Source organism: Anabrus simplex, chromosome 3 (genome assembly GCF_040414725.1).
Source record: "Anabrus simplex isolate iqAnaSimp1 chromosome 3, ASM4041472v1, whole genome shotgun sequence".
NCBI classification, from domain to species: Eukaryota; Metazoa; Arthropoda; class Insecta; order Orthoptera; family Tettigoniidae; genus Anabrus; species Anabrus simplex.
The window spans coordinates 467,744,760-467,765,007 of NC_090267.1; the positions used below are offsets into that span (position 1 = coordinate 467,744,760).

Consider the following 20,248-nt stretch of genomic DNA (forward strand, 5'->3'; position numbering starts at 1 on the left):
GCCTGAAAGGTTGAATGCCATGATTGGTGCAAGATAAGGTAATACATGCTTCTGAGGATGAGAAAATAAGTCAGTGAAGTGAAGTTTGAAGTGTAGAAAACTAAAACAAAGATTAATTAACTTCATGAGCTTCCTCAAAATTTGCTTGAATTGTAATACCATTTGTTGAGTTTCATTGTTGGACACCTAAAGGCGTGTCTGTAACGCAATATTTTAATATAGATATTGATTCCCATAGGGAACCTGAAATATTCTTCCCGAGTGAGTAAATTTATAATACCATTATAAATGGTCCGTTATTGGACGTTAAAAATTTTCGAGCTAACTCATTCCTGGTTGCCAGCATTTTGCCCCAGTGTGCTAAGTTGGGCTCAACAGTTGGCAAATAGCATACCCACCAAGACGCATGACTAGTGCATACTGCGGAGACCACTGCATAGGCTACTTGGAGCCACCGGCAGTGCCAATGCACTATGAGAGACTTTTGCCCGGTTTCACCAACTTTCGTCAAAATGTATTGATGAATATCAAGATCAAGGCTTGATGATTTGTTAAAATGAGAAGCATTTCACCAACGCAGATTGGCTATATTTGAGGTTTTGTCAAATATAACGATTCATCAGAATAATATTTAGGTTTCCATGACAAATTAATGTATGTTGGCCTTTCTGATTTGCTCTTAAAACAAAAGAGGGTTAGAAAGCAATAGAATTCAGTTCCCATGAGTTATGTAATGTTTCTCTGTTGAATTAACTTGTCTCTAAAAGTTAGTTATATAATATTGTTTTGATTAAATACTAAGAAGAAACGGACAACAAAGAAACATTTAAAAAAGGGGTAGAGAATTTCTCCAACGAAGAAAAGGCATTAATGGTAAGGTTAGTTGCTGAAAAGAAAGATGTAATAGAAAATAAGTGAACTGATGGTGTGAGTGTAAAAGAGAAGGGAAGAACTTGGGAACAATTAACAGACATGTTAAATGCTAGAGATTTTGTTTTAAAAAAAATCTACAAAGCAGCTGAAGTCATTTTATGACAATTTTAAGCGCAGGTCGAAACAGCAGAAGGTCCAGGATAAGATCAACATGCATAAAACGGAAGGTGGAGCAGCTGAAACCTCATCATTAGATGAAACCTCTTCCCAGTTATTATCTATTATCTGTGAGCAAGTGGAGCCCATTCCTGATGAGTTTGACTGCGGCGCTTTCTGTATAGATCAAATAGATAACACCAGTCATGAACAATGCGGTGGAGATGAAACAAGAATGACTTATAACCTCTCTGCTATGTTGGAGATCGCACCTCGTGAAGAATCAGTGACATCAGCTGTTTCTCTGATTGCTGTTTCTACCGAGTAAGTACTGATATCCTAGCCGAAACCAGTGTCAACTACTTCAAGGAATCTGTCGAGTACAAGGAATAGGCCCAATTTAAATAAAGTGAAAATGACCGAAGTTGCCAAAGCCCGTGAGAAACTTTCCAAATTGTCTGAAGAAAGACGAAAGCTATGCAACCTAGAGTTGAAGAACTTAAAAGAAAAACGTGATTCAGAAATGTGGCTTCTTGAAATGCAGAGATAAACTGAACACATGAAACAAGAAAATGAAAAGCTTAAGAGATTTGTATTGCAAGCAAAACTCGCCAAGTATTTGAACAAGTAATTATTTATTAATAATGTAGTATCGGTAGTATGTACTATTTTCTTATTTTTCTCTCGTCCCATACAAGGGATCATTCTAAGTGCTAGAGAACAACACTTTCTGCATCTTTGCATTATGTGACAAAATACATATCAGTAAAAGTGAACTAGCAAAAATAACTTTTTTTGTTTTTTTTGTTATTTGCTTTACGTCGCACCGACGCAGATAGGTCTAATGGCGACGATGAGGCAGGAAGGGGCTAGGAGTGGGAAGGAAGTGGCCATGGCCTTAATTAAGGTACAGTGTGAAAATGGGAAACCACGGAAAACCATATTCAGGGCTGCCAACAGTGGGGTTCGAACCCACGATCTCCCGAATACTGGATACTGGCCGCACTTAAGCGACTGCAGCTATCGAGCTCGGTAAAAATTACATTGATGTAGTCACAATTTAAACTGCCAGTAAATTGAAAGCAGATGAGTTAAAATGAAATAAAAATAAGTTCATATCATTGTGTAAGAACGAACATTTCATTAAAATGCTTACGAATTTGTTTATTAACTGGACTACTTTCTTAGAGGAAATGAGTTTCGACAATCCTTTCACAAACAACACCAGGCGCGCCGTCACGAGGAACATCTACGACGGGGACAGGTAGCGCATCAAGTATAAGATCATTTCTGTCATGAGCTCTTTTCTCTTGCAAATACTCACGAAGCTCTTGATCCTCGGGAGGATCCTCCTCTCTAGTTTGTATTGCAGTTGTGAAGAATAGCAGTGGCTACTATGATGGTTAATGCAGTTCTTACTTTTGTTCTTAATTCTGAACATAGAACTGGAAACCTCACTTTCTACACCCCATACTGTCCCTTCACAGTGTTTCTTGTCTCCACATGAGGTTTGTTGTAGTTTTCTTGACCTTCAGTCCTTGGATTCCAAAAGGGAGTTAGAAGATAGGGGGCTAAACGGTAACCATTATCACCCAATAAATGTCTTTCTGGTATTCTTCCTGTTTGAACATCATTCTGATTTCTGAGTTATCAAAAATGAAGCTATCGTACCGAGCCGGGCCATCGTGCTACTACATTTCTAATCAGTAGATTCACGTCTGAAATTGTCTGAACGTTAATGGAAAAATATTGTTTTCTGTTGCGAAATATTTGCATTATGACCAGCAGGAGACTGTATTGGTACACGAGTACAGTCAATTGCCCCTATTACACCCGGAAAATTACATATACCATAAAATTCCTGAATAACAGCACGTACTTCATCTGCGCTAGGAAAACAAACATAATGATGTCTTAAATAGGCGATTGCCTCAGACACATTCTTGATATATCTACTTATTGTAGCTTTTGAAACTCCATTTGTATCTTTAATTACTGTTTGAAAAGAGTCAGTAGCATAAAAACGCAGTATCAGAAGCAATTGCTGGATAGGAGTGAGTGGTCTATTCCTATTAGTGGGATATTCAAGCCTTGCTTCAATTTGTTCTAATAATTTCATTGTAACTTGTTTAGAAAGTCTGTACCTCATAATAAATTTTGAATCATTCATCATGTGGAAATGATCATTTCGTTACATAATTGCTCGTTCAGGTCCAAGATTCTCCAACAGTTATATACGAGGGCAATTTTTTTTCAAGGTCCGATTGGTCACGAAATGAAACAGCAGTACAAATTTGACACTTTTCTATTAGTAACACTTACTGATACGTCACAGCTATTTTTCAACATAGTCGCCTCGCAGATTGAGACATTTGTCGTAGCGTGGTACCAACTTGTCAATGCCCTCTTGATAGAACGTCGCCGCCTGCGCCTGTAACCATCTTTGTACGCTGGTCTGCAGCGCCTCGTCGGTGTCAAAACGCTGTCCTCCTACCCAGCATTTCATGTGAGCAAAGAGGTGAAAATCTGATGGAGCCAGGTCCGGACTGTTTGCTGGGTGATCGAAAACGTCCCACTGGAAACGCTGCAGGAGGTTCGTGGTGGCAGCTGCAGTGTGCGGCCGAGCATTGTCATGGAGGAGGACAATGCCTGATGACAACATCCCTCTCCGCTTATTCTGAATTGCCTGTCGTAGACGTTGAATAGTCGCACAGTATGCGGCTGCAGTGATGGTGGAACCACGTTCCATGAATTCCACCAACAGAACTCCTTTCCGGTCCCAGAACACAATAGCCATACACTTTCTGTTGGAGAATGTTCGCTTGAATTTCTTTGGCTTACTCGGGGAGTGCGAATGCATCCACTGTTTGGATTGCTCTTTTGTTTCTTCCGTTTCAAAATGAACCCATGTCTCATCCCCTGTGACAATTTTGTTCAAAAAATCTGGTCCTTCATCATGGTAGCGCTGGAGAAACGCTAAAGCGGCGCCCATTCGGTGTGTTTTGTGACGGTCAGACAGCATCTTCGGAACCCATCTCGCACAAAGTTTGCGGTACTGAAGTTTCTCACTCACAATTGTGTAGAGAGCTGACCTGGAAATTTCAGGAAACGAAGCACTCAACACAGAAATTGTGAACCGGCGATTTTCTCGAATTGCCTGATCCACACGCTGAACAAGATCATCGGTTGACACACGCTTCCTTCCCTGGCTGCCTGCATCATGGACGTCTGTACGCCCTGCTGTAAAGTTCCTGCACCATTGTCACACTTTGCTGTCGCTCATGCACGTTTCACCATACACACGACTTATTCGGCGATGAATTTCGGCTGCATTGCACCCCTCAGCCTGAAGAAATCGAATTACACCGTGCACTTCACAGTTGGCGGGCGAAGCGATCGTTGTAGCCATGTTTACGAGCACGCTGCACGTTCACTACTGACGGGTCTGAGGTGAGGCGCATAACGGTCATTTCAGAGACATTGCGCAACACATCTGCGCAGCGGTTCATCATATATTCATGAGCGTTTGACTGTCGCGACCGATCGGACCTTGAAAAAAAAAAAAAATAGCCCTCGTCTATATATAATCTCAGCATCAAAATTCTCTCCCATTTTGCACTATGAGCTTTAACATATAAATGAGCACAATAATAATTAAGAAAACAGTTTTTTTTCTCCTTAGTGTTTTCATGTTCTCAAATAAAATTGAGAGAAAAAAATAGAACAATAAATAATTAGGGAGTAGACACAGTTTCACAGTATTAATGTCCACAATAAAACTATCGTATTGCTCCACTTTACAAGGCACTATTTAATAGCACTCCAAATTACGACTATTCTCACTTCACATGTATAGCAAACTCGTTATCACGAAGCCATTGCACTGCACTTCAATTCATCGTACACTAGCACTGCTGGTATTGCCGATGCGCAATACTGAAGTAATAATCATCCTCCGTTGGAGCTATAGATATAAAGTTTGCTGTTGAGATATGCAGCAAACCTTTTCTTGACTTCACTTGTGGAGTTCTAGCTCACCTCGACTTAACAACAGTAATGTTGCTAGTTATTTATTTCGCCTGATCACACTTCCTTGAATTTATATCAAGTCTGTGACCATTTGCCAGTTTGACAGGAGTAGATATGTCTAAATTGCAATGAACATAATCGTATGTTTACAGCATGGTAGCCATTTTAATTAACTTGAGGATCGTCAAGTGAGTTGACAAACGAAAAATCAATCTTCAAAGTTGAGGAACAATATGATGATCATCATTGAAAATGGATGTTGGAGAAACGTAAAAAGTGGATTTGACGGACCATCAAATATTTGACGATAGTCATCTCCCTTGACGTCCGGCTCCATGGCTAAATGGTTAGCATGCTGGCCTTTGGTCACAGGGGTCTCGGGTTCGATTCCCGGCAGGATCGGGAATTTTAACCATAGTTGGTTAATTCTCCTGGCACGGGGACTGGGTGTATGTGTCATCTTCATCATCATTTCATCCACATCATAACACGCAGGTCGCCTACGGGCGTCAGATCAAAAGACCTGCATATCGCGAGCTGAAGTCCTCGGTCACATCCCAGCACTAAAAGCCATACGCCATTTCATTTCATCTCCCTTGGTGAAGTTTGGTGAAACCGGGCGTTTGTCTCATTACCAAAAATTGATGCCTGCCTGGCCATAAGCCTGTTCAACGATTTCCAAGTAGACCAATGTTCCTCATGTACCGGAGGGAAATGTTCAATTGGTAGCATCCAACCAGCAAGTTGAGGATTTCTAGTTCTCCATAATCTCAACCTTGTGGATTGAGCAGATTCGTTTAGATCTTCGGTTGTATTCAGGGAACTCCTCCTAGACCTCAACCGTCAGTGGGCAGGTTCATATCCATACAATGGGTGTGCACGAGGCAAGTGCTTAGTTCTCTCATTCATGGATGCAACTTCTATTCTAATATCTGGTGGGGCGATTCCAGCCAAACAGTAATTATATTTCGTGGCGTTGGTCTCAAACAGCCAGTGATAAGTCGATATGTTTCATTTAGAGAAATGTCAAATGTCATCTAGAAATAACATCAATAATGATGGTATAATGTGCATACACTAATAGCAGGTTGCTATCTCAGTCCAATGGTATTTGAAGGTGCTCAAATATGTTGGGTTCCTTTTGGCAGATGCATGTTAAAGAATTTCTTCGGGACAAAATTCCGGCACCTCGGCATCTCCAAAAACTGTAAAAAAAAAAAAAAAAAAAAGTTAGTGGGACATAAAATCATTAACATTATTATAATACAATCGTTATCATCATCATCATCATCTTGAACCATTTTCAGTTTCTCGGGTGCTGTGAATGAACATTATCTATTTACTTCTGTCCATGTAAATGTCTTCTATAATCTGCTGTTCATCCAGCTAGATCATTTCTAATCTGATCGATCCATCTCTTCCTTGGCCGACCATTTGATTTTTTGCCTTAGAGTTTCTTCTTAAACCACATTAGCTGTTCTTTGTGTGTCCATTCTTTTGAGATGACCAAACCATTTCAGCTTGGCTTTGACACAAATCTCACTAAGATTTTTTTTCACTTGGACAAGATGGCATATCTTGCCGATTCTTATTTTGTCCCTCCTTGTTTCCTGAATCATAGTTCATTTCCATTGCTTGTAGTTTGTTGATATTCCTGTTGGTTTGGATGCAGGTTTCTAGACTGTATGTTATAACTGGTACAAAGGAGCTCCTGTAGAGTATTAATTTTAATTTTAGGAACTTGCTTATCCCAAAAAAGTTTTCTCACAAGATTTTAAAACTGTGCTCCATTCTGTACTCTACTAGTGATTTCTGCCCATAGCTATTTGTTGTTACTACTCTGCCAAGATAGTGGAACTGATATACTTTGATCCATCTAGAGTGATGTTAGTAGGGATGTTCTGTCGACTAACAGGCAACACTGTCGTTTGGACTTGCTTATCTTGAGGCCAAATTGTCTGAATCTAGCATTCCATAGCATACAAACAATAGCTGATTAAAAGTTCATTTGAAATTAAATCTTTTGGCTTGCCCTCTTCGTGATTTACACCAACTTGCTAAAATTATTGAAAGCTACTATCAAGATGTGGACCATCTTGTGTCCATTGTATTGTGCCTCCACTTTTGTAAGTGAGGTTACGTTAGTGATGAGACACATCTTTTAAATACTGATGCAGGCTTTCACGGCTGAAGTCAGTCAACAAGCTTTGGTTGCTTTTAAGGATAATAGGTTATGTAGACATTTTGAAAGTCTTGATGTTTCTGCTACGCTGTGGTAGCCCTTGTCATGACAAAATGACAACAGGCTGGCGTGCATTTGTAGTTTTGCAGTGAGTAATGGTCTCCAACTCTGCTAATCTCTAGACCCTCTTCTTTCCTGTTGAAACTGTTGTTGTGCCTCAATATCTCCACAGCTTCCCAGTAGTGACGTAAATGATACTGATGGGTGGTAGCCAGAACCTTGATTTTCTCAAATTTCACCTTATGATCTTGGAAAGAGAGAGTATGTTCTCCACCACATATTTTTCAAGTTGGGCGAGACAATAATGTCGTTAATATTCCTTCAGTCTGGTGTTACGCTGCGTTTGGTGGTACCAATATAAACCTTCCTGTACTAACAGGGAATATGGTACATGCCTGCACTGAAGAGAGGCTCCAGGGGTCCTTAGTTGGCTGTAACTACCGGGATATTTTCTTCATAATTGTAAAGGAAGTTTTGATGTTATGACACTTAAAAACCTTACTAATTCTGCCTGTAATCACTGGGATCTAATGAAGAAATGCCTTTCTCTTGCATGGTTCTTCTTCTTGTTTCTCCTTAGATCGTCAAGTAGACTCAACCGGGCCGATGACCTCGATGTTAGGCCCCTTTAAACAACAAGCATCATCATCATCAGACTCAACCACCCTCTTGATCTCAGTTTTGCTGTTTCCATTAGCTTATAAAGCTGCAAAGAGATGCTCCACTTTGCTTTGGTACAGATCTGGCTGACACAGTCGCTTGGCTTGCACAGACTGCATCCTCATCATCGCCCGTTCCTATTTAGTGTGATTGTTGGAGTCCTTATTGAGATAGCAGTCAGTATTTGTAGGCTTCTTGTACATCATATGGGCTAGATGGTGGCCTTCCCTCTTCACAAGCATGTCCAGAAATTATCATTCCACTTTTCACTGTGTAGCTGAAATGTCAGCACTTTCAAAATGTCTTCTTCATAAGCTGTTTCTGCATTGGAGATTGGTGTATATCATTGGAATATTTTCTTTCGACGCTGCTATTCGAAACAGAGATGCAGGGTCAAGTTCAAACCATTCCCACAAATTCTTGAGCCAGTAGCTCTTCCTCCTGCCTGGTCTGCGCTGTCCTTCGAACTTGCCTACTGTGATTAGCTGCTGAAGGCGGTACTTGAATGTTGTTTCAAGTCACATGGCCGAAATATTGGAATTTCTGTTGCCCGATATTGTAGAGCACCTCCATCTCCTTGCCCATCTGATGCAGCACTTCTGTGTTTCTCACCCTGTCAGGTTTCGGCATACGAAGCATGCGACAATATAGCCATATTTCATATGCATCCAACTTCTTCTCCAAGGTTTTGTTTAATGTCCACCCCTTGTGTCCATACTTTAGTTCAAGGAGTATGTAATATGTGAGGGTGCATAGTCTCGTTCTCAGACTGAGATCTCGGTGACATAGCAGATTCTTAACTTAAATAAAGACATGTGTGGCTTGCTCATTGTAATTTCCTGGCTGCAATCCCCTTTGTCATTCAGGCAGCACCCATAAAGATATTTATATGAACAAACCCTTCAATGACTTCATCAGCAACTGATAATGTGGTATCGATCATGTCCTTGCTGACAACCATGAATTGAACGTTTATCCTTAAAGCATGTCTACATGGCCTAATATCCTGAAGGAAAAAAAACAACCTTTGTCAATATATTTTTGTGGATAAATGTTGCTGCTGTTGTTTCTTTGGTAGATATGGAGAAGTATCTCATCATCAGAGAAATGTCATTCCACTAGAATTTGGTCATGTTTCTGAATCTTTGCTGATTGTTGTCAAGTTCTGGGCAGTAGAGTAGATGTTCCTCATCTATTATGGCAGGAATGACAAGGATCGATTTGCAACCTTGAAACCATGACGTGAAACTACTGTCACATAGCGCATGGATAGGGAGTCTGTTTCACCATGTGTACTGATGTCAACAATATACTCTGCTTCACTGCCTGATTATACTTGTCAACTTGTATCAGGGTATAGTCAAGCTTTGGCTGTATAGTGTCATAATAAGATGTGAAAAAGATCTGGGCAATATTTAATGGAGAGGGAGTGAGTGTGTGTGTCTACGTGATGGTCACTTCACGTCAGGTGGTGAATCAACCTGGTTATCCCTGCATTAAGCAATCTGGAACATGGCGCAGTGGGCGTTCATTTGACTGACAACTGCCAGTTCTTAAATGCTTATCAAGGCTGTTGTGGCCTATCCTGACCCTTAACCCCTTAACTGGGGAATAGTTTCATAACATCAAGCAGCCAGTGGGTAATTATTCAGCACAACGCGCACTTTTGGAATGGGTACAGTAGCGTGCGGCAGATGTAAATACAAAAAACAAAAACAAACCCCATGGCACTACAGCCCTTGAAGGGCCTTGGCCTACCAAGCGACTGCTGCTCAGCCCGAAGTCCTGCAGATTACGAGGTGTCGTGTGGTCAGCATGAAGAATCCTCTCGGGCGTTATTCTTGGCTTTCGAGACCGGGGCCGCTATCTCACCGTCAGATAGCTCCTCAGTTCTAATTACGTAGGCTGAGTGGATCTCGAACCAGCCCTTGGGTCCAGGAAAAAATCCCTGACCTGGCCGGGAACCGAACCCGAGGCTGCCGGGTAAGAGGCCGGCACCCCTACACCACGGGCCGGCGTAGATGTAAATACTCAACAGAAAAATATATTTTACTTGATTTACTTAAATTACGAGTGATATAGTAGAAATTCAATAGCATTATGTTATTACCGTTTTTCTTGTAAACCCGTAAATATATATAATATATACACAGAGTGTTCATACAAAAGTGAATTTAAAAAGTGTTCCTTTCATTCTTATGATGACATTTTTCAAGTTTTCAGATATGCATCAATAGGTTCTACATACTTTCTGGTTCATATGTCATTCTGAAATTGCTCACAGAGTGGTAAATACGGAAGCAAGGGCAGGCAAGCACAAAGTGCCACGTATCATTCCTCACAGTAGTAGACAGTTTTCAGTCGTCTTTGGTTTGACTGGCACACAACACAACGTTTTCTTGAGTGATTCCTACATCCGGTCGGCGGATTCTCAGATAATTCTACGTCTTACCTAAGCAAGCCATTATCACGTCACACGGAACAGTTTACCATCATATATAGACCGATTTACAAAAAGTTATCAGAACATGGACAGTGGAATTTGTAGAACAACTGTATTGTAGTAACAACAACAACGATGGCAACAACTTGCAAATTCAGTTATTTCAATGTACATATACACAAATAAATTATTTACGAAGAATTTGGCACGGACCGTGCGAGGCAACACGAAACAGCTGTTGGACTGCCGCCTAGGCGTGAACTACCCGACTGGCGTGAGACCGAATAGAAATCAATAGGACAGCAATAATCACATCTAATATGAATGGAATTTGTTTTAAATTATGATAGTATATGGCAGAACTGATTAAGAATAGTCATACGCCTATAGGAAGGTAATCCTACGCAAGAACACATTTAGAAGTACAAGAACGCCTAAAGGCGTCATACCCAATACTCGTGCAACAGCTGTTGACGCCTTTAGGCGTCAAACCCAGTTAAGGGGTTAAATTTTCTGCTGTTTTTTCCCAAGGGTTTTCTCTCATTTTTTCTCCCCAGTTTCCTTGGATTATATCATTGTTATTACTATTGTGGTTTTTTCTTGTCAGAATGTTTGGCAACTGTTTTCTTTGCACATCATTGTTGCCTTTCCAGCCAAGAGATTTTTTTAGCAAACGTACTTGAGATAGTGTATAAATGTATATTAGTGTATAATTTCAATAGTTTTTCTCATGGATGTTCACTTGATTGGTTGAGTATGTCTAATTGTAAGACGACAGGTCAAGTCAGAGGGTAAATGTAAAAGAAAACTGTATATTATAATTATATGAGACCTTTTCTCTTGCTTTATCTTTAGGAATGTATATGCCACCATTAGGCTTATTGTGTGGCGGACTTCTTATCAAAGGATTGGCATTATGGTTGAAGATGCAAGAAGATCCTGTTAACCAGACTGTTACCAAAGGGGAGAAGAAAAGTAAAGGAGAAAACAAGCAGAAAAGCAATAACAAAGAGTCTTTATCACCAGGAGATTTTAAAGCTGCCAAAAAGGGAGTTGCTGAACAAGTTAGTCAATGATAATTTTTATGTTTGTTGGTAGAGATCTGTAAAAGTGAGTGTTTTTTAAAAAGTAAAATATGTATTTTTAAAAATTTGTTTTTGGTGTTTTAGAAACTTTGCAGCGTTATTACATGTTAACCAATCGCATACCTATTGAAGATTAAAATAATGAACATTTACTTATTCCACTTTTATGTACATGTATTTACATAGAAATTTAATTTGAACCTTACAAAAACTTATCTCTGTGATCTCAGTTCAATACAGAAACACAATGAAGTTTGTCTTTTAATAGAAATTTACACAAATATAATTCTTATTTGTTGACAATCATTGTGTTATACAATTCAGTTGTAGCCATATTGCTTGGAATATCTTGAATTGCAAGCTGGTAGGGAAGAGATAACCAGAAGCTGTAAATACGTGTGCTCATGCTCTCTGTGGTGTGTCGGAGTGGTACTTAGAGCTAGGCTCTCGGAAAGATCCTAAGGCATCAGACTCCCTCTGTAAATACAAATACAGTAGAAGTCTGTTATAGCGAGAATTCACAACAGCTGAAAATTTACTCGCTATAGCGGATTGTCGTTATATCCAATTTTTGTTTTAAAGTCGGAAAACCCCCATACACATTAAAATCGGTATGAAACGGCAATCAGTTTGTTCAAAACTTGCGTTTCCACTGATGACATCCACACTACGACATACTTCTTTGTTATTTTTCAATATCCGATACTACGTGAAAGTGTATGTTTAATTTAATTCTGAAAATATTAGTTTCGTATTCCTCCGAATCCAAGACGAACCCCACTTTTTCCTTCAAAAATTTTTAATCAGGTTCAAAAAGTGCGTTGTAAAATCATTTGAATGCCTTTGTTGTACAGTACGCATTTTTATACAATTTTTAGACACCGAACACTGGCTTTCGTTATGCCGCATTTTTTTTGTGGCTGCACAATTATACTTTATTTCCGTGGGTTTAATGACTATTAACTTAAAATTGGCATCATAATACCGAAGAGAACCCGTTGAAAATTTTCCAGCAATACCTATCCCATGCGTCTCTACAATACGGCGGTCCGTCAGGAAAATATTCTTGCTGTCTATAAAAACTGTTACGGTACTTTTACTCAGCATCAGATATAACCGGCTACCGCTACACGCACGTCTTGCTTGCCGGGTTCGGCCAACTTCAGTTGAAGGTCAACGAACGAGTTTATTGTGCCACGGTATGGCCTTTCCGCCCTTGCGTTTTTCGTGCACATACCTCACAATTTCATTTTCATTTTCATTTAAAGTGTCCTTGTTGCGTTCCACTGAATGCAATTTTTGTATCTTTGTCTTCGCGCTGACGCCAACTATTGACTTGGTTAAGCCTACGCCATATTTTCTTGCGGCTGCACAATTATTCTACATTTCCGAGTGTTTAATAACCATTACCGGTAACTTAAAATTGGTATAATATCGACGAAAACCCGTTGACAATTTGCCGGCAGTACCTGTCCCACATATCTTTACGACTATCCATCACGAAAATATTCTTGCTATCTATAAAACTTAATTTTACTAAGAGTCAGGTACAGTAGACGCGTTATAACTCTGCTACTGAGAAGCCGTGGCCTTTCTAAGAATGCGAAGGCTCGCATATTTTGATGCCATTCTGCAGATTTGAGAAACGTGTTTTGTAGAGCCGAATAGAATGTCATTCTCTCTTCACTATTTCCCGAGATCCAGTGACGTTACACACAGTCACTGTACAACCGGTTGTCACGGCTAGTGATGTATAATAAAGAGGCGGTCGCTTATTGTCAACGAATTTTGTGTGTGCGTGCGGGGGTGAAAAGAAGCAGCGTGGTTCCCTCGAGAGTTGCCAGAGGTATTCATTACTGTTAGGCCGCGAATGCAAGGCGACCCTTGATTTTTCGCGTGAGATTCTGAGGGAAAAAACCTCATCTTGGATTTGGAGAAATACGGTATCACTCCAGAGTTTTCTTCTTCAAATGGCGTCACCTAACCTAACCGTATATGTGTCATGAAAACACATTTGATACGCATGTGGAGAAATGAGTTATCCTCGCTAAAAATTTATATGGGAATAGCCTTTCCGAAATTTAACTAGAGAGAAAATAATATGAACTATCCTCTGAAATCAGTGATGTACTCTGCCATATCTTGAGGTGTACCGTATCACATCTTACTTAATTTCAATATATAACATTAAAATTAATAGATCGTTTACTTCAGCCGTTATTTTTAACAAGTTAACAACTGCTATCGGCCACGTTATTTACCGGTACGCATTTAAAGTTAAAAATTTCATTGTTCCGTATTGAAGAATATTACAGTTAAAATTGAAATAATTGATAAAGTGATTCAACCTATTCAATACAAAAGAATAAGAAATGTAGTGAATTACATTCTTATTTAATAATAAGTAGAAATGGTACCGGTTTCGACCCTAGTCCAGGTCATCATCAGCCGATTAAAACAAGAAAAACAATGCATAGGAAAAGGAAATGAAAGATGAAGTACAGTCCGAATCAGTAGAAGAGGCGATATAAAAATGAACGGGGGTAGACACTGTAAAACTTGGAAGAAGTAAAATGCAAGTCACTCAAAAGAAAACAGTGCGCAATTCTCTGAGCGGCAGCATGGCACATGCAGCGCTAGGCAAAGTCCCACATTGTTTACGAATAGCGGAGAACTGTTAAATGAGCCAGTTTTTAAACACTGTCAGGCACAAAGTCACATCACAATCGAACACATACGAAGATCCATAATCGTGCAGGAGTTGAAGACGAGTAGATCCATTGAAGCAACTTGCCAGCTCCCGGTGATCAGCGCGACACATTCAACATTAGGCACTGTGGTTTCAAACGCCAAAGTAAAATGGAGAATAGCTTGAAGATCCAGTAATTTTCCTCGGTCGCTGGTCGTCCCTCTCTGTTTATTGCCGTCACTACTGTTTTGAGTTTGCTTACCTTGAGATTGAACTCCTGAAACTTAACCTTCCATTCATTGAGTCTTGACTGTACTTGTTCCTCAGTTTCTCCCCAGATCATAACATCATCAGCAAAGGCCATTGCATTTAGTTCACCGGAGGTTTTCTTGATGTTCTTCATTATGTCATCCATGATGGCGATAAACAATAATGGGGATAGTGCACTGCCTTGCTGGACTCCACTTTCGGTCTTGAACCAGGATGAATGTCTGTTACCCAATCGCACACAGCTGGTACAGTTCTCATACAGCATCTGAACCTTCCTCACCAGTCCCTCTGGCACATTCCTTTTTCTCAGGCATTCCCATATCTTCTCTCTTGCAGTGCTGTCATATGCCTTCTCAATGTCAAGGAAAACCATAAACAGATATTTGCCTTTTTCCCAATATTTTTCCATTAACATATGGACACTGAAGATTAGGTCTGTTGTGGACCTGTTAGGCCTGAATCCATACTGTTCCTCTTCAAACTGTTGCTCTAAGATGACTCACAATCTGCTCCCTAAGATTTTCTCAGGAATCTTAAGCCCAAGAGAAAGGTGTGTTATTCCCAGGTAGTTGGAGCATTTTCGGTGATTTCCTTTCTTAAATAGAGGTATAATGACACCCTTGCTCCAATCAGTAGGTATCTTGCCATCTTTTCAAACTGCATTGAGCACTCTGTGTAGCCACTGTAAACCCTGGACTCCTGCTGCTTTAATCATGTCCGTGCTGACTTCATCGATTCCTGGGGATTTCCCTTGTGGCATCTTCTTAAGGGCTGCTTCTTTTTCTGCCCATGTAATGGGAGGGACCTCTGTGCAGGTTTCAACAGCTGTTTCTTCTGTTCTCTGATCTGCTTCTGTCCTGTTCAATAGGTAATCAAAATGATTCCTCAGAACCTCTCTGATGTCCTCTTCTTTCCTGGCCAGGTTTCTATTTAGGATCCTCAATTGCTTTGATGGGTTCAACTGAATTCCTTTTGTTTTTGATCACTCTGAACAATAGTTTCATATTGCCTCTGCTGTCTTCCTTCAGTTTTGAGTAAATTTCTCCCAGCTCTTTGTCTTCTCCTCTTCTATTACTCTCTTAACTCTCAATTTCTTGTCTCGGTAAACTTGCTCGAGGTCTCTGATTTTCCCCTCATCCCTTACTTGTTCTGGCTTGGATTTCTTCCTATCTCATTCTTTTTGTGCCATGTTCCTTTCCTTTATTGAGGATCTTACTCTCTCATTCCACCAGGGGGTGTCTTCTTCCCTTACTCTCACACTTGTCTTCCCGCAAACCTCTATTGCTTCTTTTATCAAGGTGTTTAAATCTTGTCCACTCTACCTCACCACTCTCCACTTCTTCCGTAGGCAGTTGTCCTCTTATACGGTCCTGATAGTCGGTCCTTTTTCCAATCTGTTGTAGTTCACACACCTTAATCTTAGGTAATTTCCTGGTTGTTATCTTTGGTATATTAATGTCTTTCAGATCTGCTACTAATAACCGGTGGTCGCTATTGAGGTTCTCACTTGGAATCACCTTGACTTCAGTCACAAGTCTACTTCTTTCTTTATCTGTAATGACATAGTCAATGACTGTCTTGCTCTTTCCATCCTAACTGTAACGGGTAATCTTGTGACTGACTCTTTTGCTGAACAAACTGTTTTTTACTACCAAACAGTTTCTTATGCAGAAGTCTAGGAGATGTTCGCCTTCTGAATTCCTTCTCCCATAGCTATGTGGTCCCATAACCTTCTCATCGCCATTCCTGTCTGTCCTGAGCTGTACGGGCTATGGTAAATACAGTATAATTCTTAAATTTTATTCATCCCTAGTTAATAGGTGTCAACGTTGAAGGAAAAATTGATATCGGTTGGAAATTTGTAACTTAAGGAGAAGTGAAAGCATTATGTTGAGAGTGTTTCCTTGCACATAGCTTTTCTCTTGCATTGAAGGATTAAGATGTCACATTGGTAATACATTGTGCCTCACACACTATTTTTTTAATATCCATCTTGATTTATTATTCAAATTCAGCTATTGTTTCATAATATTTAGAATTAGCTTGGTTTGTAAAATATCCTCTATCAAGCTAGCTGGTCGTGCGGTTAGAGTCATTACATGATGTGTACTGTGCAGCCAATTCGCTTGATGGGGTGGAGGATAAGTTTTCCTTCAAAATTGTTGCCCTTGTACTGTGTATCTGTAATCCCTTCTTCATGAATTACTATCATCATTTCAAAATTGTCAAGTATTATTGTAAATTTGTATTATTTTTTGTAGTTTTATTTTAGGAATTTAGGACATAGTGGTCAATAGTTCTGTGCACTTCTTGTATGTACACTATGTTAACCTGTGGACCTGCAGTACGTGTCGTGTATGTATTTGTAATTAATTGGGTTTGAGGATGGTAAGAAAGTGACCCTGGCCTGTTTCAGAATTATCCTGGCTTTCACTTGTGGTCAAAGTAGAAAACTACAGAAAGCCACTTATAAGATGGCTGAGAGTAGAATTTGAATTTATTATCTTGAAGAGATCAAGAGCACCTTGTACGAATCTTTGTTTCCGAATTCAAATCCTCTTAATGCAAATTCTGGAATAGAACGTGGACCAACGATGTATGAAGCTTGATTATGATAAATGTTGTATAAAGGGTATTTCAGGAGGAACAGTAAATATTTTGGGAGGCAGTAGGATAAAGTATTTGAAGTGCAAAAGGTCGTATAAACATATATCAAAATTTGTGTGGAATGTATAGCTGTTTGCATTGTATGCATAAGAACAACCTTAGAAACATTATTAAAGATTCACATATTACCTACTGATGCACAAACCTGTGTCCTTTTGGAACAGTTCACAGTCCATGTTCAAAAATACTATTGCATAGAGAGCTAAAGAGTGCATTGAAGAGAATGGGAAGAAGGCTTTATGTGCCAATGACCATGGCATTATGCTGCTCTCTCATGGTTTAAAACTTTTGGAAAAAGTCATAGAGAGTAGATTAAGAGGAATTGTATAAATCTTTGTTGGAAGAAGAACAATATGGTTTCATGCCCAGAAGTACAATAATTAAGCAGTGAGAGAAAAGGAAATCCTAGACATTGAAAAGGCTTATGGTAGTATACCAAGGGAGCCTGTCTGGAATGCCTAAAAAAGCCAAAGGTTCATGGGAGCCTTATTGGGAAAGTGAAGATGTTGGATGGAAAAACCAGAAGTTGTCTGCAAGTAGGTTCCAGGCTGTCTATATTGTTTGAAACAAAGAGAGGAGTACAGCAAGGCAGTGCTTTGTCACTCCTATTTAACACCGTGATGGGTGCAATAATAAAGACATTAAAAAGGAAGCTGGCTTTCTTCTTTGCAGACAACATAGTGATCTGGAGTGAAACTGAAAAGGATGTGGAGGAAAGGCTAAGAGTCCGAGATACATAATTTAAATATCGGCAAGGCTTAGACTGTGGTGATGAATATACAAAGGGGAGATGACAAACTACAAATTATACTAAATGACTTCAAACTTGACAGTGTTCTAAAGTTTAAGTATTTAGGTAGTATACGTTCAAAAGACAGAACTATCAAAGCAACACAATTTTACCTCAAGTGAGACCAGCATTTGCCTGGTGTGGAAATGGAAAACCATGGAAAACTACGTTTAAAGAGTTCAAGTTTACTGTCTTCCAAATGCATGATGTGGAATAAAAAATTACTGCTGAAAGCTAAGATGGCACTATATAAATATTATACCTCCATCCTCCCATATAGTGTGTGAACTACCATGTTAATGAGGCAAGACAACTCAAAACTCCAAGTTGCAGAAATGACAACAAAACTCTTAATTTTCTAGGCTTAACTATAACTAGACATCCTTCTTCTTTAACTTACAAAATTTTCAGAAAACCAACCCAAACAGCAACCACAATACGGCAAGATTTTTCACACTCTGAAGCACATAAACGTGCTACTTATAACAGCCTAATTTTTTGTGCCTTCACCACCCCTATTTCTAAAAAAGATTTAAATTACGAATTGAACACTATCCGCACTATCATTAAATTTAATGCCTTTGATAACTCTTTCATAAACCGTATCATCAACAAATTCAAACACCGTCCGTTATCAAAAGACAAAACCAAACCCACTGCATTTTCCACTTTTACTTTCACTCAAGATGCTTATAAAATAACTAATGTTCTTAAAAACACAACATGACAATTTCTTTTAAAACCAATAACAGAAATCTTGATATATTACACAACTCTAAATCACTAAATAAATCTCATGCTTTTTCTAAATCCGGAGTATACAGATTCAAATGTAACAACTGCAGCTCCTCGTACATCGGACAAACTGGCCGCAACTTTAACATCAGATACTCCGAACATATCAACGCCATTAAATACAACAGATTTTGTGCTATAGTACAACACATACGAGACTCCAAGCATAATTTCACCAATATTGAAAAAGATATAAAAATACTTAAAATCATTAACAAAGGCCCCCTCCTGAAAACTACTGAAAATTGTTTTATTCACCTTGACCAATACTTCAACCCTAATTTCAATTTAAACGACGTTTCTGAAAAACCCAATATCCTATTTGACTTCCTAATTCTTCTTCTCAAAAATTGTAAATTTCTAAACCCGAATTCAATTTTCCATGCCTTACAAAGTTCCTACCCACGTTTTCTATCTCCAATAACCCACCCTCCTAACTACCCCTCCATTATTTCCCTAACTTATCCTTTCTCATTCTCTTTTAACTTCCAATCCTTTTAATCTTATCTACTAATCCTCTTCCTTTATTAACTTATCCTATCTTTTCTTTTCACCTCTCCTCTCGGAAAAAAATAGAACCCCACCCTACTTTCCGAATTGAAATACTATTATACTATAAGAAGGGAATACAAAAGAAAAGGAAAAAGACCAGTGTGCAGACCCAGAGAAAAATGGACTGATTGAGTAAAGAAAGATCTAAGAAAAAAAAAAAAAATCTAAAAGAATTTAATTGTATAAAGTCCACCTGTTCAGAACAAGTTTGCCATTTGATAAAGGGTCTGTCTAAAAAGCTACATTTAAGGCCACGGCCGCTTCCTTCCCACTCCTTGCCCTTCCCTGTCCCATCGTCGCCATAAGACCTATCTGAGTCAGTGCGATGTAAAGCAACCAGCAAAAAAAAAAAAAAAAAAAAAAAAAGCTACATAGGACATGTTTTGACTTAACACATTCACGCCCGTATCCGAGTTATTGCCTATAGCGCGTGAGCATGCTGTGGACCGTATCCGAGTTAGCCCGGATAAGCGCAACCTTGAATTGCAGCCGTTCCTACGCAGCTGGGATCTATTTTGGTCACAAATATGTGCGAGAGAGACGAAGGTAATACCCTTATGAATGTTTCTACTCAACAGAAACCACATGGCCACGGCGATTTTCCCTCCCAATGCACTTTTTTTGTTTTGTTTCTGAAGGTAGCCTAGCGCTGGCCCAGCTGGCTGCGTAGTTGGTTTCTGATTGCACAAGCGTGTGTATAGTCGCGTTCTGAAGTGCAACCATGGCGTGTAAGGACAATGTAAGTGTTGACGAAATTGCCGACATCCTTTTCAATGAAGACTCAGGTGATGAACTGATTCCTGAACTAAGTGAAATTGAAAGTGACAGTGATGACAGTGAAGACGATTCTCCCGGACACGTGACAGAAAACATAGTACCGGTATCTGAATGTTCGCCTTTATATCGCCCCCCCCTGCGATCCCATTTACTGCTAAACCAGGTATAAATACTGAAACAGAAAACACTAACGAGATGTCATTTGTAAATCTATTTCTCA

General features: G+C 39.5%; 1 protein-coding gene across 2 annotated transcripts in view; it reads left to right on the top strand.

The window, feature by feature from the left end:
• The window catches only part of GAA1 (glycosylphosphatidylinositol anchor attachment 1), a 141,401-nt gene that overhangs the window by 103,651 nt on the left and 17,502 nt on the right, over window positions 1–20,248 (top strand). For both annotated transcript variants that reach the window (XM_067143589.2, XM_067143590.2), the window contains exon 10: window positions 11,259–11,467. In XM_067143589.2, coding sequence (XP_066999690.1) covers window positions 11,259–11,467 — 209 coding nt within the window. The remainder of the gene's footprint in view (window positions 1–11,258; window positions 11,468–20,248) is intronic.